Source organism: Molossus molossus, unplaced genomic scaffold, assembly GCF_014108415.1.
Source record: "Molossus molossus isolate mMolMol1 unplaced genomic scaffold, mMolMol1.p scaffold_m16_p_5, whole genome shotgun sequence".
NCBI lineage: Eukaryota > Metazoa > Chordata > Mammalia > Chiroptera > Molossidae > Molossus > Molossus molossus.
Window position 1 is genome coordinate 66,473,789 of NW_023425388.1, and position 23,915 is coordinate 66,497,703.

General features: G+C 44.2%; 1 protein-coding gene across 1 annotated transcript; it reads left to right on the forward strand.

Annotated features, from left to right (window-relative positions):
• The first annotated feature begins 964 nt into the window (after positions 1-964).
• Positions 965-20,927, forward strand: POPDC2 (popeye domain containing 2). The gene is made up of 3 exons (XM_036243685.1): positions 965-2,010; positions 16,325-16,433; positions 20,009-20,927. Exons 1-3 carry the CDS (start codon positions 1,520-1,522, stop codon positions 20,513-20,515), a joined length of 1,107 nt encoding a protein of 368 aa, XP_036099578.1. The 5' UTR covers positions 965-1,519; the 3' UTR covers positions 20,516-20,927.
• The last annotated feature ends 2,988 nt before the right edge of the window (positions 20,928-23,915 follow it).

Below are 23,915 nucleotides of genomic sequence, written 5' to 3' on the forward strand. Positions count from 1 at the left end.
TGAGTTGCAAACCTCTATTCCTCAGCATATTTGACAATTCCTCATTTCTCACAAATTATGGCTAGGTTACTAGCAGTATAATAACAGTCCCTATGGATTGAGCACTTGGATGGTTCTGGAAGATACTGGGTGCCCCCCCACACACACAAGGAAAAAAATCAAGGAGTCGTTTGGAAGCCAGAGGGACATTTCTTAGTATGTTTACATATTCCAGATTTATTGCTTGGTGACTCAAAGGAGACCCCAGATCACCCAGAAGTTCCTTGGATATCAGCAGACTTCTTGGGAGCAGTGTGGGGTTGGAAGTCACAGATCTAGTCCTGTATTTCCACTAACTGTGCAAACTACTCGGGTCCCAGCAGTATGTCTGGTCCAAATCCTGATTCTGCCACATAGATGCTACCTGTGAGAACTTGTCACCTCTCTGCACCTCAGCTTCGTTCAGAGACAGAAGAAAGATAATGTGTATTTGGGTTGTTGTGATGATGAAATGATATTTGTGTAAAGTACCTAATCTAGGTCTGGCATTCCATAGGTATTTAATAGGTGGTAATTATTATACTTTGCAAATATTGGCGTGGGTAAGGTGATGTTCTGAGCATGTGTCACCATTGCATTAACTATTACTAGATCCAGGTATACACAGGGGAGAGTCAACTCGGCACTCAATATGTCAAATGAATGCCTAGTGATTTTTACAATGTGACTTAACAAAGGCCCCGAGGGGCTTTCCAGTTCTCACTGTTAGGATTTTTTCTGATAATAGTCCCATAGTTTCCTACTTTGATGTGTCCTCCTACCTCAGGAGAACCCCTGGTCCTCCCCACAGGGCGCCCTGACAGTCCTTCCTGAGCTGTGGTGGATTCTGTGTTCCCGTTGCCTTTGTTCTCCTGCCCGCCCCTCTCGCCCGAGGTCTTATCTCGTCCCTTGGGAGGTATGTTAAGTGCTCTGCCAGCCTGCCTGTGTGCCTGGCCTGTTTTTTCTCACTGCCAGTACCTCTTGTATTCCAATTCCAAACATGGTATCCATCTGGGGTCACCCTTTCTTCCGGTGCCAAGACAGGCACATTCCAAATGGAACACAAGTGTGCCTCCTGCGCCGGGCTCTCCTCACTCTGTGTGGGGAAAACACAGAGCAGGATGTGGCCCTTTATCATCGCTCGCTGCTGAAGTTTTCAGGCCCATCGTCCTGTCCTTTCCTCGGGACAATTTAGGTTTTCTGCTAAGAGCCAAATGTGAAGACTGGCCTGACATCTGGAGCCCAGGAAGCTCGCCAGAGCTCTGCCGGGAGGGCCAGCACCCTGCAGAGGGGGAGAGGATAACAAGTTTCAAACTTCTCCACGAAGTGGCTATGTTCTGCCTTTCATTCCCAAAGCTACCAGAAACATTACTCCTAGGAAAGGTGGCGTCAATGGTGAGAAGCCAGAGGTGAGAAGGCACCTAGGAGGACAGACTGCTGCTTTTCCTGAGTTTCCTATGTGGGACACTTGAGCCTGGCAAGGCTTTGAGACGCCCCAAAGATGAGCGCCAACAGCAGCACACTGGGCCAGCATCTCTTGCAGGGGCCGGTGTGCACTGGCTGGAAGCAGAATGTGGAAGGGGCTCTCTACCACCTGGCTAACTGCATCTTGCTCCTGGGCTTCATGGGGGGCAGTGGAGTATATGGATGCTTCTATTTCTTTGGCTTCCTGGGCACTGGCTTCATGTGCTGTGTACTGTGGGGCTGGTTCAATGCCTGTGGCCTGGACATTGTCATCTGGAACTTCCTGCTAGCAACGGCCTGCCTGCTCCAGCTGGCCCACCTGGTCCACCGCCTGCGCAAGGACACCCTCCCTGAGGAGTTCCATCTCCTCTACAAGACGCTGTGTCTGCCCCTGCGTGTGCCCCTGCAGGCGTACAAGGAGATTGTTCGCTGCTGCCAGGAGCAGGTCTTAACTCTGGCCGTGGAGCAGACCTATGCTGTGGAGGGCGAGACGCCCATCAACCGCCTGTCCCTGCTGCTCTCTGGCCGGTAAGCTACTCTGTCACTGCCCACACTTCTTGTTTCCCAGTAAGTCCCTTTCCATTTCGTGTCCCTTTCCAATGACGGAGGATGTGGTAAGTCAAACAAACCAAAATAGACTTTTCTAAGCATGAATTTGCTTCCTCTTTCTTAGCATTTTCCCAGAGAAAAATAGATCATGAGGCAGCTTCTTGGTTAGCAGGAAGGACTGCATGAGCTCCTGCTGCTGGGGGTGTCGGGTGAGTGCTTCTTAGCCTGGGTCCACAATGACGCACATACCTCCCACACACACCACTGTGTGATGCCTAAGCCACAGCAACAATTCTGTAAGCTTTGGAAAGCAACATTTCAGTAAAATCAATTTGTTCCTCCCATGTCCATTCAACATTTGCTAAGTTGAATGTGCAGGGACCAGTGCCCAAACAGAGGGGTTTCCTGGAACCCGTTTCCGGCCAGGGCATCAAGGATATTGGGAATATCCTGTGAGACTCTGGAAAAGCCATTCTGTACACACCCAGGTATGGAGAGGGAATACCCCTTGTCCACGTTTCCATTCCCAGTAGTTCTAGTGAGTTTCTTGCAGGCCAAGAAGTCAGATACTGTAAATCAATGTCCAGGCCAGACAGTGAGAAGAGATCAGTGATGCCCACACGTGTCTCACTGAGGATTTCATGGAGACACCTGGCTGACTCCATGTAAGAAGGCTGACAGTCTGACATGAGCAGAAATGGTTATGGTCAGGGGCCGTGTATGCCCGGGCCATTGGCCGTACCTTCTGAACAAGTACAGGGAGTCGGTGCTGCCCTGGGCAGCTGGAGTCTTCGAAACACGGCCTTCGTGGGACTGGTGTGGGGCTGAGCAGCAAACCGGGTCCCTGGGGCTGCAGTATTTCAAAAGACTCTATCTTCAGTTTTCTCCCCTGCTTTCTTGAGACCAAGAGAATGTGGCAGAAAAGATAGGATGGTAATCAGAAAGCTCTCTTCCAAGGGGGAAAATGTGAGACCCGGTAAGACTGCCAATCACAGAGTGGAAAAATGAAGAGTTTGATGATGATGGTTCTTCGACAACTACTACTACTAAAATATACATTTATCTATTAATGGTTAGAATCAAAAGTGATTATATATAATTGAATTTTGTTTGGACTCAGAGGTCCTGGGTTGAAAGAGCTATCAGGTTTTGTGGGGAGAAATTTTATTTTATTATGACTAAACTGAAGTATAACCAAATGCAATTATTTGTAAACCAACACATGGATAAATACAAACACATTGTAACTACTGCCAAAATGTTTGCCCCTACAGTTCCATGCTTACAATAAGATCATTAGGAGATGTGCTTGTCCATGAGGCCGTGTTATTCGCTTGCCCCTTGGGGCTCCTCTCTGTTAAAAGGAGGAAATTGAAACTCGTGGGAGAAACGCCCACTCCACTTGTGTGCTGTTCATTTATGGAAATGTGTTACGATTCTTGTATGGTTCAGGTATCTTTAATATGATGGATTGACCATGAACTTGTATAAAACCACTTCCCTGTGAAGGTGAGAGAGGGGCTTGCTCCCTCAGCATGGCTTTTCCTAGTATACTTAGCATCAAAAATCCAAGTCAGAAATTAGACCATTTTGATTTTTATTTCTTGCTTTTCAAGGTTTGGAGTAAGAGATTTGTTTTGTTACCTTTCGGTGGCATCTGTTTCAATCTTGCTACGTTGGAGCTGGGGGAAGAGGATTCTAGTCTATGAGCAGGCTCAGGTTTTAAGAGAGACTCCTGTCCCATTGGCTGGTGATGGTGAGGCACCAAACACCTCAGAGTAGAAGACAAAAACTCCATGCCAGGGAGCGGGGCTTCTTGTGCTGCTCTCCCCACTCACAGACAGCCTCTTATCTGTAAACCATGCTGACACCTCAGCTATCAGTTTCTTTCAAGACTCAGATAGTGACTTTTTCAAAGTGTATCACCCTGTAAAGCTGTGCCAGTTTCTCTCCTAGAGTATTCAAAGCACAGGTTCCCACATGCACAGTCTCCTGGGCAGGCAACTACTAAGCTATTCACATAGGAGGAAAGTGCCTATCCATCCAGGAGATCAAATGATAAAGGATGGAGTATACCAATTTACAGAGCTTCAGGGAGCCACCCAGGTTCATTAGATGTTACAGTCTAAAATGGCGCTCCTTGGCTTGCTTGGGTGGCGAGATTCCTTGCTTCAGAAAATGATGGGAGGATCTGAGGTAGGCTGCAGCAGCCTCACTCTCTGTTGTCTTTCTTCCTTTATTGGAGAAGCCTTTGTTGAGATTTTGGCCCCCTTTTATGCTGACACAAGTGAGTTCATGTGTTTGATCGTTCCTTCTTCCCTCCCTCCTTTTCTTTCTTTCTTTCTTCCCCTCTTCCAAAATATTTAAGAGTGCTAGGGATTAGAGATCCAGTGTTAAAATACAAAAAATATTGTCCTTGTGCTCATGGAGCTTGTAGTCTATCAAGAAAGTAAATAATGTTCAACATAGTGGTGAATAACAGACATAATATTTCCAAGGAGAAATGCAAAGCGCAATTCGAAAATAATTCCAGGAAGAAGGAATGTTTAAACTGAGACCTGAGGAAAAGGTTGGGATTAGGAAGAAGTTCATCCAGAGGGAACTGAAAATGTGAAGACATAGTCTATTCCACAATAGCACACATTGACTTGCATGCAGTTATTTATGTGCCTCTGATTTTCACTAAATTGTGAGACCTTAAAGGCAAGGATCAAATCATATCCATCTTTGCATTTCCAGACATCCAAGAACACAGACGGCGCTCTGTGAGGTAGAAATGCATGGCAGTTTATTTTCTCTTATATCCTTTCATTACCTAGGGAAGTTCTGTCTAGCTGATTATGTATCTATCTATCTATCTATTTTTATCCTCACCCGAGGACACTTTTCCATTTTTTGTACAGATAGAGTGGAAGGGAGAGGAAGAGAGAGAGAGAGAGAAACATCGACGTGAAAGGGACACATCGAGTGGCTGCCACCCGCATGACCAACCAGGGCCGGGGACAAACTGCAACCGAGGTACATGCCCTTAGCGGGAACCGAACCCGGGTCTCTCCGGACCGCAGGCTGATGCTCTAACCGCTGAGCCAAACCGGCCAGGGTTCTATCTATCTATTTATCATCTATCTACCTACCTACCTATCATCTATTTAATTACCTGGTCTTGTTGGAGCAAGTGTGTTTATGCCACCAGAGGCTATGGACTGACACCACATCCCTGGCTTGGTATGAGATCTCCATTTCCTTCTGTCTTCCATCTTTAGTTTGTCAGATAATAGGCAATAGCTTATTAACTGATGATAGCCTTTGATAACTTGTATGCACTCATATATAACTAGACATTTGTTAGGAACCAGACTTGGAATGCTAGTCTTCTACTGGCCAGAACTTAATCACATGGCTACATCTAGCTTCAGGGGAGGTAGGGAAACAGAGTCTAGCTGGGCAACCATGAGCCCAGCTAAAACTCTAGTAGTAGGGAGGAAAGGATACAACAGATATAAGAAAGCAGACTGCCATACTGGGTTCCCAAGTTCTTCATCTATCCCCATCCTGAACTGCTTCTGTCTTAGTCATCTGTCAAAACTCAGCTCAACGATCATCTTTGAGAACTCTGCCACTTGAACAGAACTAATCTCTCCCCCCTCTCTATTCTCCTGTTCCACAATAGCACACATGACCTATAGCCAGTTATTTATGTGCCTGTGACTTTCACTAAATTATGAAATCCTTAAAGGCAAGGATCAGCTCACACCCATCTTTGCATTTCCAGACCTCTGGGGACACAGGCTGTGCTCTATGCATGTGTGTTTAGCCCATAAAGCTCCAGGAATAATGGAACAATAGCTCATTCCAAATTGACAGGTATACTTTAGACATCTTTTATTTTTGAAGTGTTTTTGTTCATTTAATACGTCTGAGAAGAATGCATATACAAAGAATTGAGACATGAGAAAGTATTGGTTCAACACTAATGAATTTACAAGAATGAGGACTTGGGATAAGAGAGTTTGAGATGGTGGCTGGCAGGACCGGAGGGAGGGTGAGTGTGTGAGAGAGTAAGCGAGTGTGTGAGAGAGTGTGAGTGGACGTGAAGGTGGATGACCAAACCCGAGTAGTGCAGAGCCACAGAGCAGAAAGTTCCTGTGCTGTGGACAGGAGCAGGCAGCTACCTGGTTAAGCAGCCCTTCAGTGTGCTTCTCTCTGCACCGTGGGGAGGTCTCACCATTTGGGAAGATCCCGGGTCTTCCCTGGGAGGAGGCAGTGGGAGCGGCCCAGCAACCTGAGCCCACCAGTGCACCTGGCACCTTCGGACCAGTGGACACTCTGTGTCGACACAGACCAGTGCACAGTAGTGGAGCTCCCAAGGTGCTGGTCACAGAAGCTGCTGACAGCCCAGAGCCCAGCACCATCCCCCGTAGTAGGAGCCCAATCAGAGTCAAGATATACCCCCAGCAAGAGAGGCTGGGGAGCAGACTTCCATCCCCAGGTAACAGAAGCACAGACCAGCAGCTGAGACCCATCCCCCAAAACTACAACAAAAGCTGAGCAAGAGTTGAGCCCCAAGGGGCAGCAGCACTCCCCAGCCACCTGCAGTGGAACCTGGGGCTCCACAGAGGCCTCTGCAGTCCAGTAGCCCACAAGAGCAGTGGGAAGCTAGAGCCCTAGAGAGACTGGTGCAATCTAGCGGCCCACCCACAGGACCTGCAGGGTGCAGGGGCACCAGAGAGGCCTGTGTGACCCAGCAGGGACTGCATGATCTAGTTACTCACAGGGCCTGTGGGGTGCTGAAGAACCAGAGAGGCCTGCATGACCCAGCAGGGACTATGCCATCCAGTTACCTGTGGGACTTGTGGGGTGCTGAAACACCAGAGAGGCCTGTGAGACCCATCAGGGACTGTGCAATCTAGTTACCCACAGGGACTGTGGGGTGCTGAAGCACCAGAGAGGCCTGTGCGACCCAGCAGCCCATAACATAGGCATAGAGCCCAGTCCCCAAAGGCACTCTGCAATCCAGTTACCCGCGGGACCTGCAGGGTGCTGGAGAACCAGGAAGGCGTGTGGCCCAGCTCCACACAAGATAGGCATAGAGGATGTGAAAAATGGAGGCGGAGTGAATAGAAACTATGCAGACGATCTCCCGGGACCAAACGGGGATTACAACTAAAATAAAGACAAATCGTTGGAAAAAAGCAACAGAAAAGCAGCAGGACAGGACCATATAACCAGGGACACTGGTAGGATCTGCAGAGGCGCAAGAGGGTGGTGGGCTGGGAGCCCATGGACAGCAGCAGTCTTAGCTGTGAGCAGTGCCCTTGGTGAATAAAGACCAAGCCCGCTCCACAGCCCAGAGAGCCAGGACAGAGCACTAAAATAGACACAGCCACTCACCTGGAGGCTACCGCAGGGGGAGGGGGGGCATACTGGACTGGAACTCTGTGGGGACACCCAGGATTTGGAGGGCACTCAGAGTTTTTGCTGAGTTGTGGCCACAAAGGACAGTGGCCAGTATGCTTATTCCCCAAGCTGTGGGGGAAAGCAGCAGCCACCCCCCTCACAGATTCAGCCTTTTCCAGATGAGGCAAAGAAATGCAAATTGAAGCTCATTAATAACCAGCATCTATCCCACACGCTCGAAATCCTATTATGCAGAACACCAGGGCTACATTCCAAGGCACTGAGTAACTGAGACTACTAGTCACCAGGAAAAAGCTAGAGGATAACTGAACCTTTCCTGGGATTGCAAATCTACCCAGGAAAGTAAGACTTGACAGTGGTGTTTAACGTGGGCCCGCCCAGGTTAATGCAAACCCAGTAGAGAGAGCCACAAACAGCAGAACACCAACACCCATAGGGAAAATTAGGCAGGCTCCAAAACCCACTGAGATAGCCAAAATGGTGAAACAAAGAAACAAATCCCAAATGAAAAACAAGAGAACTCTACCGAAGATGAGATAAATGAAATGCATCTAAATAAATTATCAGAGGTAGAGTTCAGAGCCATGATCTTGAAGAAGCTCAACAGCATGAGTAAGGACATCAGCACCATGAGTAAAGATACAGAAACTTTGAAAACCAACCAAGTAGAAATGAAGAATGACATAGCAGAAATTAAGAACACATTGGAAAGACTAACCAGCAGAGTAGAGGAAGCTGAGGACTGGATCAGTGAATTAGAAGACAGGGTTGAAAAAAATCAACTAATCAAAAAACCAAAAGGAAAAAACAATTAAAAAACAGGAAGACAGCTTAAGAGAACTATGGGACAACTGGAAACGTAATAACATTTGCTTCATAGGAGTCCCCGAAGAGGAAAAAAATGGGCAAGGGTTAGAGAATATATTTGAAGAAATAGTGACAGAAAACTTTCCTAATTTGGTGAAGGAAGAAGGCATTCAAATTCAAGAAGCACAGAGAGCCCCAAGTAAGAAGAATCCAAACAGGCACACACCAAGACATGTAGTAATTAAAATGCCAAAAATTAAAGACAAAGAGAGAATCCTAAAGGCAGCAAGAGATAAGCAACAGGTTACCTACAAAGGAAACCCCATAAGGCTCTCAGCTGACTTCTCAACAGAAATACTACAGGCCAGAAGGGAATGGCATGAAGTAATCAAGATCATGAAAAACAAGGATCTGAATCCAAGACTACTCTATCTAGTAAGGCTATCATTCAAAATAAGAGGTCAAATAAAAAGCTTTCCAGACAAAAAAGGCTAAGAAAATATTTTATTTTATTTTATTTTTCATCCTCACCAGAGGACATTTTCCCATTTTTTGTACAGATAGAGTGGGAGGGAGAGAGAGGAACAGAGAGAGAGACAGAAACATCAATGTTAAAGGGACATATCAAGTGGCTGCCACCCGCACGACCAACCAGGGCCGGGGACAAACTGCAACCAAGGTACATGCCCTTCGTGGGAACCAAACCCAGGTCTCTCCGGACCGCAGGTGGACGCTCTAACCACTGAGCCAAACCGACCAGGGTGGCTAAGAAAATATTTTAACACCAAACCAGCACTGCAAGATAGGCTTAAAGGACAGCTGTAATTAGTAGAAGAAATAGGAAGAAAAATAGAACCACACAAAACAGAAATGGCAATAAATAAGTACATATCAATTATCACCTTAAATGCGAATAGTTTAAATGTTCCAATAAAAAGACACAGAGTAGTTGACTGGATAAGAAAGCATGACTCACATATATGTTGTTTACAAGAGACCCACCTCACAACAAAAGACTCACATAGGTTGAAAGTGAAGGGATAGAAAAAAATCTTTCAAGCAAACAGAAAGGAAAAAATAGCTGGGGTAGCAATACACACATCTAATAAATTAGATTTCAAAATGAAGACCATAACTAGAGACAAGGAAGGCCACTACATAATATTGAAAGGATCTATTCAACAGGAAGATATAACCTTGGTAAACAAATATGCACCCAATTTAGGAGCACCAACATATATTAAAAATCTTTTGGAGGACATCAAAGGAGAAATCAACAGCAATACAATCATAGCAGGGGACTTCAATACCCCGCTGACATCACTGGATAGATCTTCTACACAAAAAATTAACAAGGAAACACAGACTCTAAATGAAGCACTAGATCAAGTAGATTTCATAGATATCTACAGAGAATTATACCCCAAAACTGCAGAATTCACATTTTTCTCAAGTGCACATGGGACATTCTCAAAGATAGACCACATGTTAGGGCACAAACTAAGTCTCTACAAGTTTAAGAAGATTGAAATCATATCAAGCATCTTCTCAGATCACAATGGCATGCAACTAGAAATCAATTGCAACAAGAACAAGCAAAGACGTTTGAAAACATGGAGGCTAAAGAGCATGTTATTGAACAATGAGTGGGTTACCATGGAGATCAAGGAGGAATTTAAAAACTTCCTGGAAACCAATGGAAATGAACACAACAACACAAAATCTATGGGATGCAGCGAAAGCAGTTCTGAGAGGGAAGTTCATAGTACTACAGGCCTCAAGAAGCAAGAAAAATTTCTCATAGACTATCTAACCTCACAACATAAAGAACTAGAAAGCAAACAGAAAGAAAATTCCAGAGCAAGTAGAAGGCAGGAAATAGTAAAAATCAGAGCACAAATAAATGACATGAAGACTAAAAACACAATTCAAAGGATCAATGAAACAAAGAGCTGATTCTTTGAAAAGATAAACAAGATTGATGGACCCTAAGCTAGACTCACCAGGAAACAGTAAAAGAGAACCCCAATACACAAAATTAGAAATGAAAGAGGAGAAAAATAACTGACACCACAGAAATGCAAAGGATCATTAACAAATACTATGAACAATTATATGACAACAAATTTGACAATCTAAATGAAATGGACAAATTTCTAGAAACACATAGTTTCCCAAAATTGAACCGGGAAGAGATAGAAAACTTGAACAGACCAATAATAACAAAAGAAATTGAAGATGTAAACAAGACTCTCCTAGCAAACAAAAGCCCAGGCCCGAATGGCTTCACAGGGGAATTTTACTGAACATTCAAAGAAGAACTAATACCCATTCTACTCAAACTATTTCAAAAAATTCAAGAAGAAGGAAGACTTCCAAACTTGTTTTATGAGGCCAGCATAATTCTAATTCCAAAACCAGAAAAAGACACTACAAAGAAAGAAAACTACAGACCAATATCCCTGATGAACATAGATGCCAAAATCCTGAACAAAATACTAGCAAATCAAATCCAGCAATACATCAAAAAAATTATTCACCATGACCAAGTGAGATTCATCCCAGGGATGCAAGGCTGGTATAATATTCACAAATCAATAAATATGATACACCACATAAACAAAATGAAAGGTAAAAATCATATAATCCTATCAATAGACACTGAAAAAGCATTTGACAACATCCAGCAGCCATTTCTGAAAAAACGCTCAGTAATGTGGGAATAGAGGGATCATATCTTGACATAATAAAGGCCATATATGGAAGACCTACAGCCAACATCATACTCAATGGGTAAAAATTAAAAGCATTTCCCTTAACAACAGGAAGAAAACAAGGATGTCCACTTTCGCCACTCTTATTTAACATAGTACTGGAAGTCTTAGCCACAGCAATCGGACAGGAAGAAAAAATAAAAGGGATCCAAATTGAAAAGGAGGAAGGGAAACTGTCATTATTTGCAGATGACATATTATACACAGAAAACCCCAAAGACTCCATCAAAAATCGACTAGACTTCATAAATGAATTTGGCAAAGTAGCAGGGTACAAAATTAACTTCAAGAAATTAGCCCTGGCCGGTTTGGCTCAGCGGTTAGAGCGTCGGCCTGCGGTCCAGAGAGACCCGGGTTCGGTTCCCGCTAAGGGCGCGTACCCCGGTTGCAGTTTGTCCCCGGCCCTGGTTGGTCATGCAGGTGGCAGCCACTCGATGTGTCCATTTCACGTTGATGTTTCTCTCTCCCTCTCCCTCTCCCTCCCACTCTATCTGTACAAAAAATGGAAAAATGTCCTCGGGTGAGGATAAAAAAAAAAAAAAGAAATTAACGTATTCTTATACACCAATGATGAACTCACAGAAAGAGAAACTAAAAAAACAATCTCATTTACCATTGCAGCAAAAGAAATTAAGATACCTAGGAATAAACTTAACCAAAGAAGTAAAGGACCTATTTACAGAAAACTACAGGTCATTGAAAAAAGAAATAGAAGATATAAAAAAGAGGAAGCACATACCTTGTTGATGAATTGGAAGAAATAACATCATTAAAATGTCCATATCACCCAAAGCAATCTATAGATTCAATGCAATCCCCATCAAAATACCAACGACATATTTCAAAGAACTAGAACAAATACTTCAAAAGTTCATATGGAACCAAAACAGACCTCGAATAGCCACAGCAATCTTGAAAAAGAAGGACAAAGTTGGAGGGGTCACATTACCAGATTTCAGGTTATACTACAAAGCCACTGTAATCAAAACAACCTGGTACTGGCACAAGAACAGGCATATAGACCATGGAACAGAACAGAGAACCCAGAAATGGACCCAAGGCAATATGCTCAATTAATATTTGACAAAGGTGGCAAGAGCATACAGTGGAGCAAAGACAGCCTCTTTAATAAATGGTATTGGGAAAATTGGACAGCTACATGCAAAAAATGAAACTAGACCATCAACTTACACCATACACAAGAATAAACTCCAAATGGATAAAAGACTTAAATGTGACTCATGAATCCATAAAAATCCTAGAAGAAAATTTAGGCAGCAAAATTTCAGACATCATACACAGCAGAATTTTCACTGATACATTACCTAAGGCAACAGAAACAAAGGAAAAATGAACACATGGGACAACATCAAACTCAAAAGCTTCTGCACAGCAAAAGAAACAATCATCAAAATGGAAAGGCAACCAACTGTATGGGAGAGCATAATTGCCAATGATATATCAGATAAGGGGTTGATTTCCAATATATATAGAGTGCTCATACAACTCAACAAAAGGAAGACAAAGAACCCAATTAAAAATGGGCAGAGGAACTAAATAGACATCTCTCCAAACAGGACATACAAATGGCTAAGAGACATATGAAGAAATGCTCATCACTAATCATCAGAGAGATGCAAAATAAAACAACAAATAAAAACCACCTCATACCTGTCAGAATGACCGCCATCTACAAATCATCAAACAACAAGTGTTGGCGAGGGTGTGGAGAAAAGGGGGCTCTAGTACAATGCTGGTGGGAATGCAGACTGGTGCACCCACTATGGAAAACAATATGGTGTTACCTCAAAAAATTAAAAATTGAACTTCCATTTGACTCTGTGATCCCACTTCTAGGAATATAACCTAAGAAGCCTGAAACACTAATCAGAAAGAATATATGTACCCCCATGTTCATAGCAGCACCATTTACAATAGCTAAGATCTGGAAACAGCCCAAATGTCCATCAGTAGACGAATGGATAAGAAAGCTGTGGTACATATACACAATGGAGTACTATGCAGCTATAAGAAAGATCTCTTATCTTTTGAGACAACATGGAGGGACCTGGAAAGTATTATCCTAAGCAAAACAAGTCAAACAGAGAAAGACAAATATCATACAATCTCACTTATTTGTGGAATATAATGAACGTAACAGTCTGAGGAATGGGGTAGTCCCAGAGACGTGGAAGTGGGGTACAGACTGACATTCCCCAGAAGAGGGTGTGGTGGGGGAGAGATAAACCACAGAACTTATATGCATGTGTGCATGAACAATGGACATGGACAACAAAGCTGGGGACGGGGCGGGGAGGGAGGGGAAGGGGGGAATCAGTGGGGGGAAAAGGAGAAACATCTGTAACAAAAATTAATTAATTAATTAATTAAGAAAATGGATGTGGACTTGGGAAAGGTGGAGAAGATTACCTAAACATTTTTAATATTAGAAACTGCAAACAAAATAAGCTGATAAAATCCCTATTAACACTTACAAATTGTCTTCAGAAGGCTCGCTTCATGGTTTTTATTAAAATAGAGAGCCTTGGTTGGCTGCCCTTGGGTTCCTCATGCAAAACAGAAATAAGGGATTCCACTAGCTAGTCCCCATGTTGTTAAATGTACTCTCTACCCCCACCCCACCCCTAACTTCTTAATGAAGCAGGTCTCCATCCTCATAACTTGAAATAGGGTGTGACTCACTCCATACAAATCTGTCTCCTAGCACCATTTCTCATATATACCAGGTCTTCAGCCGTGTCTTAAGAATAATATATCATACACTATTAAGCTGTACATCTATCTATGCTAGGCAACCTAATAATACAATGACTGACAGGGGAAAATGTTTTTTTAATTACATGCTCAATCCATTTGTTGTATTTAAAACAGTGCAATACTTTTCATTTATCAGTGAAAGAAGTTAGAAATTAACTTCAAATAAAATCACCAAATGGCTAACAAATTTCCTTGAAAGTCACAGTCACATATAATGTGCATTCTGAAAAAGAGGAGGGGCAAGACAGGCTCCACCCACTTATGGCTTTCATTAGATACTGAACATATTCAAAGATGGAGAAAAAAGGTGACTTTCAAGAAGGAGCATGTTATTAAATGAAGCGTTCACTACACTCCTTCCTAAGAGCACCAGATGGGGACCATTTTCTAAACTAGATGTAGAACGTGGAATGTGGAATCACTCCATCCTCCTCCCCTTAAGGGCTGTCCGATGGTTAATGAAGATTTAAAAACTAAATAAAAACACCCCCCCACACCCCCCAGATCACTCCCCAGGATGGAACCCGGCGCAGCTTCAACAACCCGAATTAGTCCGTTACAGCATCATCACAGGTATGCCTGGCTTTGAAACAAAAACAAACAAACAAAAATGTTTTGAAACAACAAAACAAAAACTAGCACTGATCACTTTTCTGACAATTCACAATTACTCAAAATGAAGAAGTACTGAGAGGGGAAAGGGACCATGGCTCTGGACCTTGTGTCACATGAGTGCATGTGGGTAAGTGCAGGGCGTTTGTCATTCATGCAAAAATAAACTCTTTATTTTTTAATGATTAGTTTGATTTCAACATTGCTTTTCACACGATGCCAACACCGGCTGTGCAGAAAGGGTGCTGGAGAGATGTTGAGAGCAGCACACACCTTCTTCACTTCTGGAGGCTCCGGGCAGGCGGCATTGCTGTTAAATACATCCTTTTGACTGTTCTGTGTAGTGCAGAACACTCCACATATTTGATGGCCTTTGGGTCACAGGGCAGATTCAGCAGTCTCTGGAGTGACAGGCTTCTGTTGGTCCTTGGCAAGTTTCTCAACAGTAGAGGGCTCATCTCTGAGATCAATTTGGGTCCCAACAGCAAGAAAAGAGTCTTTGGACAGGGGTGAGTTATCTCAGGTATCCACTTGTCTTTCTCGTTTTCAGAGACTGAAAAACAGACTAGGAACACATCTGTTTGTGGATAACTCCGCAGTCGTCATGTCATCTGTCCTGGTCCTCTTGCCCTGCGGTATCAAAAAGTCCAAAAGTATATGGCTCTCCACGGATCACAACTGTGACTGCATAGCTGTCAAACACAATCAGTACATTCTCAGATGGAAATCTGTTGTGTAGGACATCAGGAGAGGTGTTTTACCAATGGCACCATCTCCCACTTCTATCCACTTTACATCTTTCAAATCCGATCAGTGATGACCTCAGCTTCTCCCTAGAGATCGTTTTATCTGCTCCCTTTACCTGATAGACACCCCCTTTCTTGGTATAACTCACTTTACTTTTATTTTTAAATTTTCTTTCTTTATTGATTTTAGAGAGAGAGGAAGGGAGAGGGAGAGAGAGATAGAAACATTGATGAGAGAGAGCATTGATTGGCCACCTCCTGCATGCCCCCCACTAGGGATCAGGCCCACAACCTGGGCATGTGCCCTGACTGGAAATCGAATTGATGACCTCTTGGTGCATGGGTCGACGCTCAATCACTGAGCCATAGTGGCTGGGCGGTATTTATTTATTTATTTATTTATCCTCACCTGAGGACATTTTTCCATTTTTTGTTCAGATAGAGTGGGAGGGAGGGAGAGAGAGAGAGAGAGAGAGAGAGAGAGAGAGAGAGAGAGAAGCATCCATGTGAAAGGGACGCATCGAGTGGCCGTCATCACACGACCCAATCATGGCTGGGACAAACTGCAACCGAGGTACGTGCCCTTAGTGGGAACCGAACCCGGGTCTCTCTGGACCTCAGGCCAACGCTCCAACTGCTGAGCCAAACCTGCCAGGGCTGGACAGTATAACTCACTTTATTTGTTTTTTTGTTGTTGTTTGGTACGTGCTCCTAGCGGGAACCGAACCCAGGACTCTCTGGTCCGCAGGCCTATGCTCCAACCGCTGAGCCAAACCGGCCAGGGCGGTATAACTCACTTTAAAAGAGAGGTTGAACCCTGGCCGGTTTGGCTCAGTGGTTGGAACGTCGGCCTGAGGTCCAGAGAGACCCGGGTTCGGTTCCCGCTAAGGGCACGTACCTCGGTTGCAGATGCTTCTCTCTCTCTCTCTCTCCCTCCCACTCTAAACAAAAAATGGAAAAATGTCCTCAGGTGAGGATTAAAAAAAAGAGAGAGAGAGAATTTGAAACTAAAACTCTGAGTTTTCTTGGGGAAAGAGAAAAAAAACTCACACTGAATCCTAATCATTTTTCAGTTTTTGGTACGTCATTTAGACTTTGAAGATGACTGGGGTGGCCATTCCCTCTTTTCTCACACAGTCTCTTCTCTCCTGTTGCCAGGGTTCGTGTGAGCCAGGATGGGCAGTTTCTGCATTACATCTTTCCTTACCAGTTCATGGACTCTCCTGAGTGGGAATCACTGCAGCCCTCTGAGGAGGGGGTGTTCCAGGTAATGGGGAGCCCCCTGGCAGTACTACCCTGCTCATCCCACTGTAACCCAGCAATTACCCCTACCCCCACCTCTCCTCTCTGACATCTGTCCTTGAAACCACTGCCAGTGTGATGCTAGGGGTGGGAGCGCTCTCCTGTGGAGAGACTACCTGGGCTCCTGGAAGAGGTGGGTAGGGTAGGGAGGTACTGACTCCTGATAGGGAGGCCATGCCACTCCTATGCCTAAAGCCCTTCCAGAAGACCCCGGTGACCACAACATATGAACCCACACTTCTTAGAGAGTAATTTAAGACCTTTAGCCGTATCTCCAGCCCCTCCCCCACACACTTTTCACTCATTCTAGCCATACTGAACTGGTAGCACTGCTCTAAACACAGCATCGTTTCACCGTGGCCGTGCCTTGGCCCCTACTGTCCCTTCTACCTGAAATGCATTTCCTCATCTCGATGAGGCTGTGGCATCTCACTTCCTACGAAGCCTGCCCAGGCTGACCTCACCAGCTTCCATCCCCACAGCCTAGTGTTCCTGCGTGTGCGCCTTTCTGTTCCTTTTACTTACGCTGCCTGGTGCTCATGCCACTCTCCGTTCTAATGACCTGCTTTCCTTTCTGTCTTCCGCACAGCGAACTCTCGGAAGTAGAAATCTGGGCTTCTCCTCCTCTCTATCTCCAGGCTCTAAAGGACAGTACCTTGAACACAGTAGATGTTCCATAAACCCTGGCTGAACTGGCTTGGCAGTGGGCAGTGGTGCCTCAGAGGACTCCATGAGGCATTCAATATACTTTCCAAGGTGGGGACCTGGCCACTTGTCCCCTCCAATCCTTAGACTTCGGTCACCTTCTTTGCAGTTCTCACTTACCGGATGGTTGACATGTAGCAGGCACTCTATATTTTATTGCCTTCTTTTATTGCCAGTCCTCTGGGCCAGATATTATTATTATCCCCCTTTTATAGACATGGAAACTAAGGCACCTAAAAAGTGGCAAAGCCAAGCTGCCTGGCTCTACTATTTTTGATCCTTTTTAAATGGGAGGTCACCAGGAGAGTAGAGTTCATGCACCATACACACACATGCACACACACATGGTTCCAGGACTCCCCTGGCCAGATAGTCTGCCCAGTAATAGTGTCCATGTGTCCGTACAACTTGTCAGGGAATGTCTCAGGCTAGCATGTGAGCCAGCCCCATAACAGACACATGTCAGGCAGCACCGCCTGTCTGGGCCCGCTTCTGTCCCACTCTGACTCTTGGCTCTGTGGGGACAGAGCCTGAAAGGCAATCCTGATCCCACTGCCAGGACCACCAGCCTTAGACCCTCCTCTGATTGGGTGCTTCCCCCCACCACACACACCCTCTCCAACCAGCCCAGCAGTCAGTCTCCTTTGAGAATTTCCCCCAGGGCTATGAGAACCTCTAGGAGGGCTGAGGCAGGTCCTGAGCCAGCAGGACCAGGCTCTGTTTCTGACAGTGATACTGAGAAACAGGTGGTGGATAAGCTGAGTGTCCTTCCCTAAGTTATGCTTGAGAGGAAGGGCTATAACCCCAGATGACCTCTCAGCCTGGAATGTGGGCACTGTCATATCCCTCCCATTTATATTTTAAGTGTGACCTCATTTGGGAGCAATGAGATCCACACATTTGCTGTGTAAAGTCCCATTTCCTCTTTGTAAATGTCAAGTGTTGTCCTAAGTTCTAGCTCCTCTTGTCCTTGCCTTTTGCAATTACATAGTCTTTGTTCACTAACGTGGAAATCCACAGTCACGGCCTGAACCATGATTCTTTTTTTTTTTTTTTTTTATCCTCACCTGAGGACATTTTTCCATTTTTTGTACAGACAGAGTGGGAGGGAGAGAGAGGAAGAGAGAGAGAGGGAAACATTGATGTGAAAGGGACACATCGAGTGGCTGCCACCCACACGACCAACCAAGGCCGGGGACAAACTGCAACCGAGGTACATGCCCTTAGCGGGAACCGAACCCGGGTCTCTCCGGACCGCAGGCGGACGCTCTAACCGCTGAGCCAAACCGGCCAGGGCTGAACCATGATTCTTATTGTGCTTACCGCAAATGAAACAACAGTTCATCACACCTCTCAATTTTACTGGACCCAAGGCCTCTTGTATATGTTACCTCGTTTAATCCATTCAACTGTTTATTTAGCTACTTGCTAAATGATTGGTAATGGGTAGATTTTAAGTACTTATTACTTTCAGAATTCTTTCTCATGAAGCAACATGCTCAGAGACATTAAGTAATTTGTCTGATGTCAGAGAGCTGGTTAAGGGCTAAAGCTGGAACTTTCAGCCACTTCTGTCTTTGATGAAGTGACTTAAAGCCCTGTCTTCAGTGCTGATGATTAGGAGGAGATGAGTAAAGAAAATGGAAGAGAGGTACTGCACAGGGGGAGGGGAGCAGAGGATACTGGGACCTCTGGTAGGCAAGGCAGCAAGTGTAAGGACAGTATAAAATCTCTAAGAAAGAATGTAAAGTTAACACTACCTTTAATTAGATAATTCACATTCAAAACTCAACGCCTGGCAATTGAGTCACCTGTCAATAAGTATTAGCTGCTATCTTCATCATCATTTCCACTATCTCCATTCAAAAGTTTTCATCATGAACTCTGCCAACCCTCTCATTGTGAAAGTATTTTAGCCACTCAGATTATTAAAAACTGTGTGATTCTATATTCTTGTCCTTGACTATTCTAAGCATGTTTCTGTTTTAACCCTAGCTCTACCATCCATCATTGTTTTAACAAGGATTTATCAAGGCCCCAATGCAAGCAGGGCCTTGATAAATTATTTATTTATCCTGCAAGTGTAATTCAGCTTTGCATCATGGGCACACAGTGAATACTCAGAAATACCTGGACGATGAAATCAATGGAGAGTGAGGTGCCCTTCGATGCTGTGCTCTGAAGACTTCCTCTTCCTGCTTGCCCTTTTTCTGACTTTAGTCATCACATCTATCTGGTTACTTGTAGTGACGAAGTCAAGAGCAATTTTATGGACCTGAATCCCAGACTAATGTCTGTCCACCTGCTGCAGCTTGGCATCCCTGATACCCAGGGAAGCTCCTCTATTAACTAAAATGCTTTCCAACTCCTTTTGCCTCCCAGTCCAATATATTATCCTTCTTCATTCTTAAAACAAGCTGTCATCACCATTCTGACCTCTTTTTAGAGCACTAGGAGTCCCCTTCTCTCTTCTCTCCCTTGAAGTCACAACAGACTCAGACCCTTCTGCAGCCATTCGTGGTATCAGCTGTGGGGCTATAGACTGTGAGAGCTGAGACAGGATGCAGGCACTGAGGCTCCCAGGAGTGAGGCCCAGCAGGTGAATGGCTGATTCCAGGGCTTCTCACTAGGATGCATGCCCCGCCCCCCATCAGTGCACACAATTAAAAGTCATTCACTGGACCTCATCCCCGCAAGGCCATGCGGGGAGGGATGCTCCTACAGGTTCTTCAATAAAGGCGCGATCATTTGCCAGGTAATCGTATGTTTCTCTCTGCTAAACATGGACACAGTTTCTAGTTTAAACTTTCACTTTCTGCTTCTGACCTCTCTCAGGTTACTCTGACTGCTGAGACCACATGCAGCTACATTTCCTGGCCCCGGAAAAGTCTCCACCTTCTTCTGGCCAAAGAGAGATATATCTCCTGCCTCTTCTCAGCCCTGCTGGGCTATGACATCTCTGAAAAGCTCTACGCTCTCAATGAAAAGCTCTTTGCCAAGTTTGGGCTGTGCTTCGACATCCGTCTCCCCAGCCTCTACCACGTCCTGGGGTCTGCTGCTTCAGATGCAGGGCCAGAGTCTGAGAAGGAGGACGAGGAAGTCCACGAGCCAGCTGCATCCCCTCCTCAGGCCATGCCCACACCTGTCCAGCAAACACCCCCTTGCTCTCCCCCGCCAGCTGCCACCAGCCCTCCTGCGCGCCTTTCCAGGGCCGGGATGTCCCGGCCAGACAGTGGCGTCCTGGGTGAGGACTCCACCAGTCTGGTGCTGGAGGATTTTGAGGAGGTGTCAGGATCAGAATCGTTCATGGATTATAGGAGTGATGGGGAGTACATGAGGTGAGGGGAGAACTAATATGGGCACAGCCACTGGTTGGAGATCCTGTGTGAGTACTCAGAAGGCAGCTGTCACACCTTCCTGCCAACAGGTGGCCTTAACTCAGCTTGTAAGGGCAAAAATAGCATTTCAGGAAGCCTGTCCTCTCAGACTGCCGGAAAGTGTCATGAACCCAACCTTGCCTATAGCAACTCACTGCGCTGCAGGCACGAGGGGATTTCTAACTCGTTCCTTATTCAGTGTGATTGCATTTTGGAAAGTGGGCTGGTTGACATTCTGAGCAAGCAGACAGTTTGCTAAATATTTTGCAAGACTATGCTGATAGCTAAAGGGGATTTTATTTGTAGCATGCATTTTGTGCTGTTAGGTTTCTATGATACCCCTATCAGGTTAAAAAAAGTTCTATTCCTAATTTGCTAAAAGCATTTTTTTCTTTATTGATTTTTTTTTTTAAGAGAGAGAGGAAGGGAGAGGGAGAGAGAGATAGAAATATCAATGAGAGAAAACATCGATTGGCCGCCTCCTGCATGCCCCCCACTGGTGATTTGGCCCACAACCTGGGCATGTGCCCTGCCTGGGAATCAAACCCATTGGGTCAATGCTCAATCACTGAGCCACACTGGCTGGGCACTAAAAGCATTTTTTAAGATCATGAATGAGTATTGAATTTTATCCAATGATTTTCTGCCTTTATTGAGACTATTTTTTTCTCATTTATCCTATTAATGAGTTACATTAATAGATATGCAAATGTTGAACTTGCATCCCTGGAACAAATCCAATTTTATGATGTTGCATTTTCCTCTTTATGTATTTCTGAACTTGGTTTGCAAATATTTTGTTTAGGATTTTTGCATCTAGGTATCTTGTAATATCATTGTCAGGTTTTAATATCAAGGTTATGCTGATGTAAAAGGATCAGGGAAGTATTCTTTATCTCCTTTTTTTTTTTCCTCTGGAAGAGATCTTTAAACCAAAACAGTTTTATAACTCTTGATTCTTATTCTGCTCACCTTACCATCTGCTCTCTCTGCCTTCTTCTTCACTCAGTTGCCCACGACCCAAACCTTGGAGTCTTTCCATTAGTTATGTCTTTGACATATATCCTGAATTCAACTCACCACTTCCACGGTCACTAATTCCAAGACAGCATTATTTCATACTTAGACTCACTTCAATAGACTTATAATGGGTCTCCTGATTTCCCCTGTCCCTCCTCCCCATAATCTATTTCACACACAGCAATGTGGTCATTTAAACATGTATATGATCTTATCATATACATGTTTAAATTCTATTGCTCAAAATTTCAAATGACTTCCTACTACACTTAGAATAAATCCATATTTCTTACTTTGTGATATTAGCCAGGGTAAGCTTATTATGACTTAACAGCATCAAGGTTTATTTCTCTTAAAGTGTACTGTGAATTCTGTATGACTCATCTGGGCAACCTTCTCCATGATTCGACTTACTTTGACTTTTTGTCTCTGTCACCTGAAGAAAAAAAAAATCTTGATATTTCTGTGCCAGCTCTTTAATGCTTTGGCCCAGAAATGATACAGATCACTTACGGCCACAGTCGTTGACTACAGCAAATCACATGGACACATTCAATAATCAACTTTGTGCTTTGTTCATGAAAGGGACTGGGAAATGCACGGGAGCAAAGGAGTGTTTGACGAGTACTACCCATCCAGCTACCTATGACCTATAGGCCCTACTGCCTGTCTCTCCAACCATGTTTCATTGTGCTCTTATTCTCACTCATCATGTTCAGCCGCACTAGTCTTCCTGGTGTTCCTTACTCAAACCTAGCTTCTTTCTATATGAGGACATTTACTCTTGTCTTTTTCTCTCTGATACATTTCACTCATTCCATCTCCTGGCTGACTTTTTGTCATATAGTTCTCGGCTCAAATGTCACCATCCCAGCTAAGACACTCACCTCACCTCACCATCACCCTCTGTCCCCTTGCCCTGCATGGACTGTTTTCAAGTCCTATTTTCTCCCTCTCCTTTTAGGATTCCAATAATGTGCTTGGTAGAACTTTTCAATGTGTCTCACATAACTCTTATGTTCTTTTGTCATTTTTTTCTGAAATTATTCTGTGTATTTATTTTCTTTCTTTCATGTACATTTCACAATAGAAGGCCATGTCAGTCCTGAGAAATTTAAAAGCTCTCTTGTCAACCCTTGAGGGCTGTTGTGCAGAATAAATCAAGCAATAAACAAACAACAGGAAAGCTCATCCTGCATTGTAAGTTGAAACTCAGCATTACCTGGGGTGTGGTGCCACCTTTCTAGCTGGAGGACCACTCAAGGAGGAACGTTATTACTCACACATAATACACAGCAGAGGGTCCTCAGGATGGGACCTCTTTTAATGTGTGTGTGTGTCTGTCTGATTATTTTTATTTTGTATTATTATGTTTTAAATAGTCTTATTGATATATAGTTCAGATACCATACAATTTGCCCATTTAAAGTATACAACTCATTGTTTTTTAGTATATTCATAGGGATGTGCCACTATTACTACAATCTAATTTTAGGACATTTTTGTTTGCCCCAAAAGAAACTCAGCATATATTAGCTATCACATCCAATCGCTACCCGTCTCCCAACCCTAAGCAATAACTGATTAACGTCCAGACAAAGATGATTTTTTTATCCTCACCCGAGGACATTTTTCGATACTTTGTTCAGATAGAGTGGGAGGGAGAGAGAGAGAAACATCAATGTGAAAGGGACACATCAAGTGGTCGCCACCCACATGACCCAACCAGGGCCGGGAACAAACTACAACGGAGGTGGGAACTGAACCCAGGTCTCTCAGCCACAGGCCAATGCTCTAACCGCTGAGTCAAATGGGCCAGGGTCAGACAAAGATGATTTTTAATAAAATCAAGCCTTTTCCATTGTGAAATCGTGTTTTTCTGATATGGAACCTTGAAAATGAGCCCGTTGAATGATTATCAGTGTCTGGGTTTCCTGCTGTGTAGTTATTGCAGTCAGTGGCCCATCTGTAACTCTTAGACTCCATCTCGGAAAAGTTCCTTAGATAATTGCCAGGAGTTGGGATTGGGGAGCGTATGAGTTTTCTGTGGCTGCTGTAACAAAGTACCACCAACCGGTAGCTTGTGGGATTGTTTTTAAAAGGACCAGACCTAACATGGTAGAAGTTAGGCTTTTATTAATCTACTGGTATATGTAATGGCAAAAATCATTTGAATCTGAAAACGTTTTTAGATAAATGTGTGGATTTTAAAAATTAACCACCATAGCATCTTTATATATTGCAAAAATAGCATTACAAATATGTACTTAAAAGCATTGTATTTATTCAGTCTACAGAAAATTCTTGACATGATATGGATTTGTTAACCTCTTACAGAATCCCCA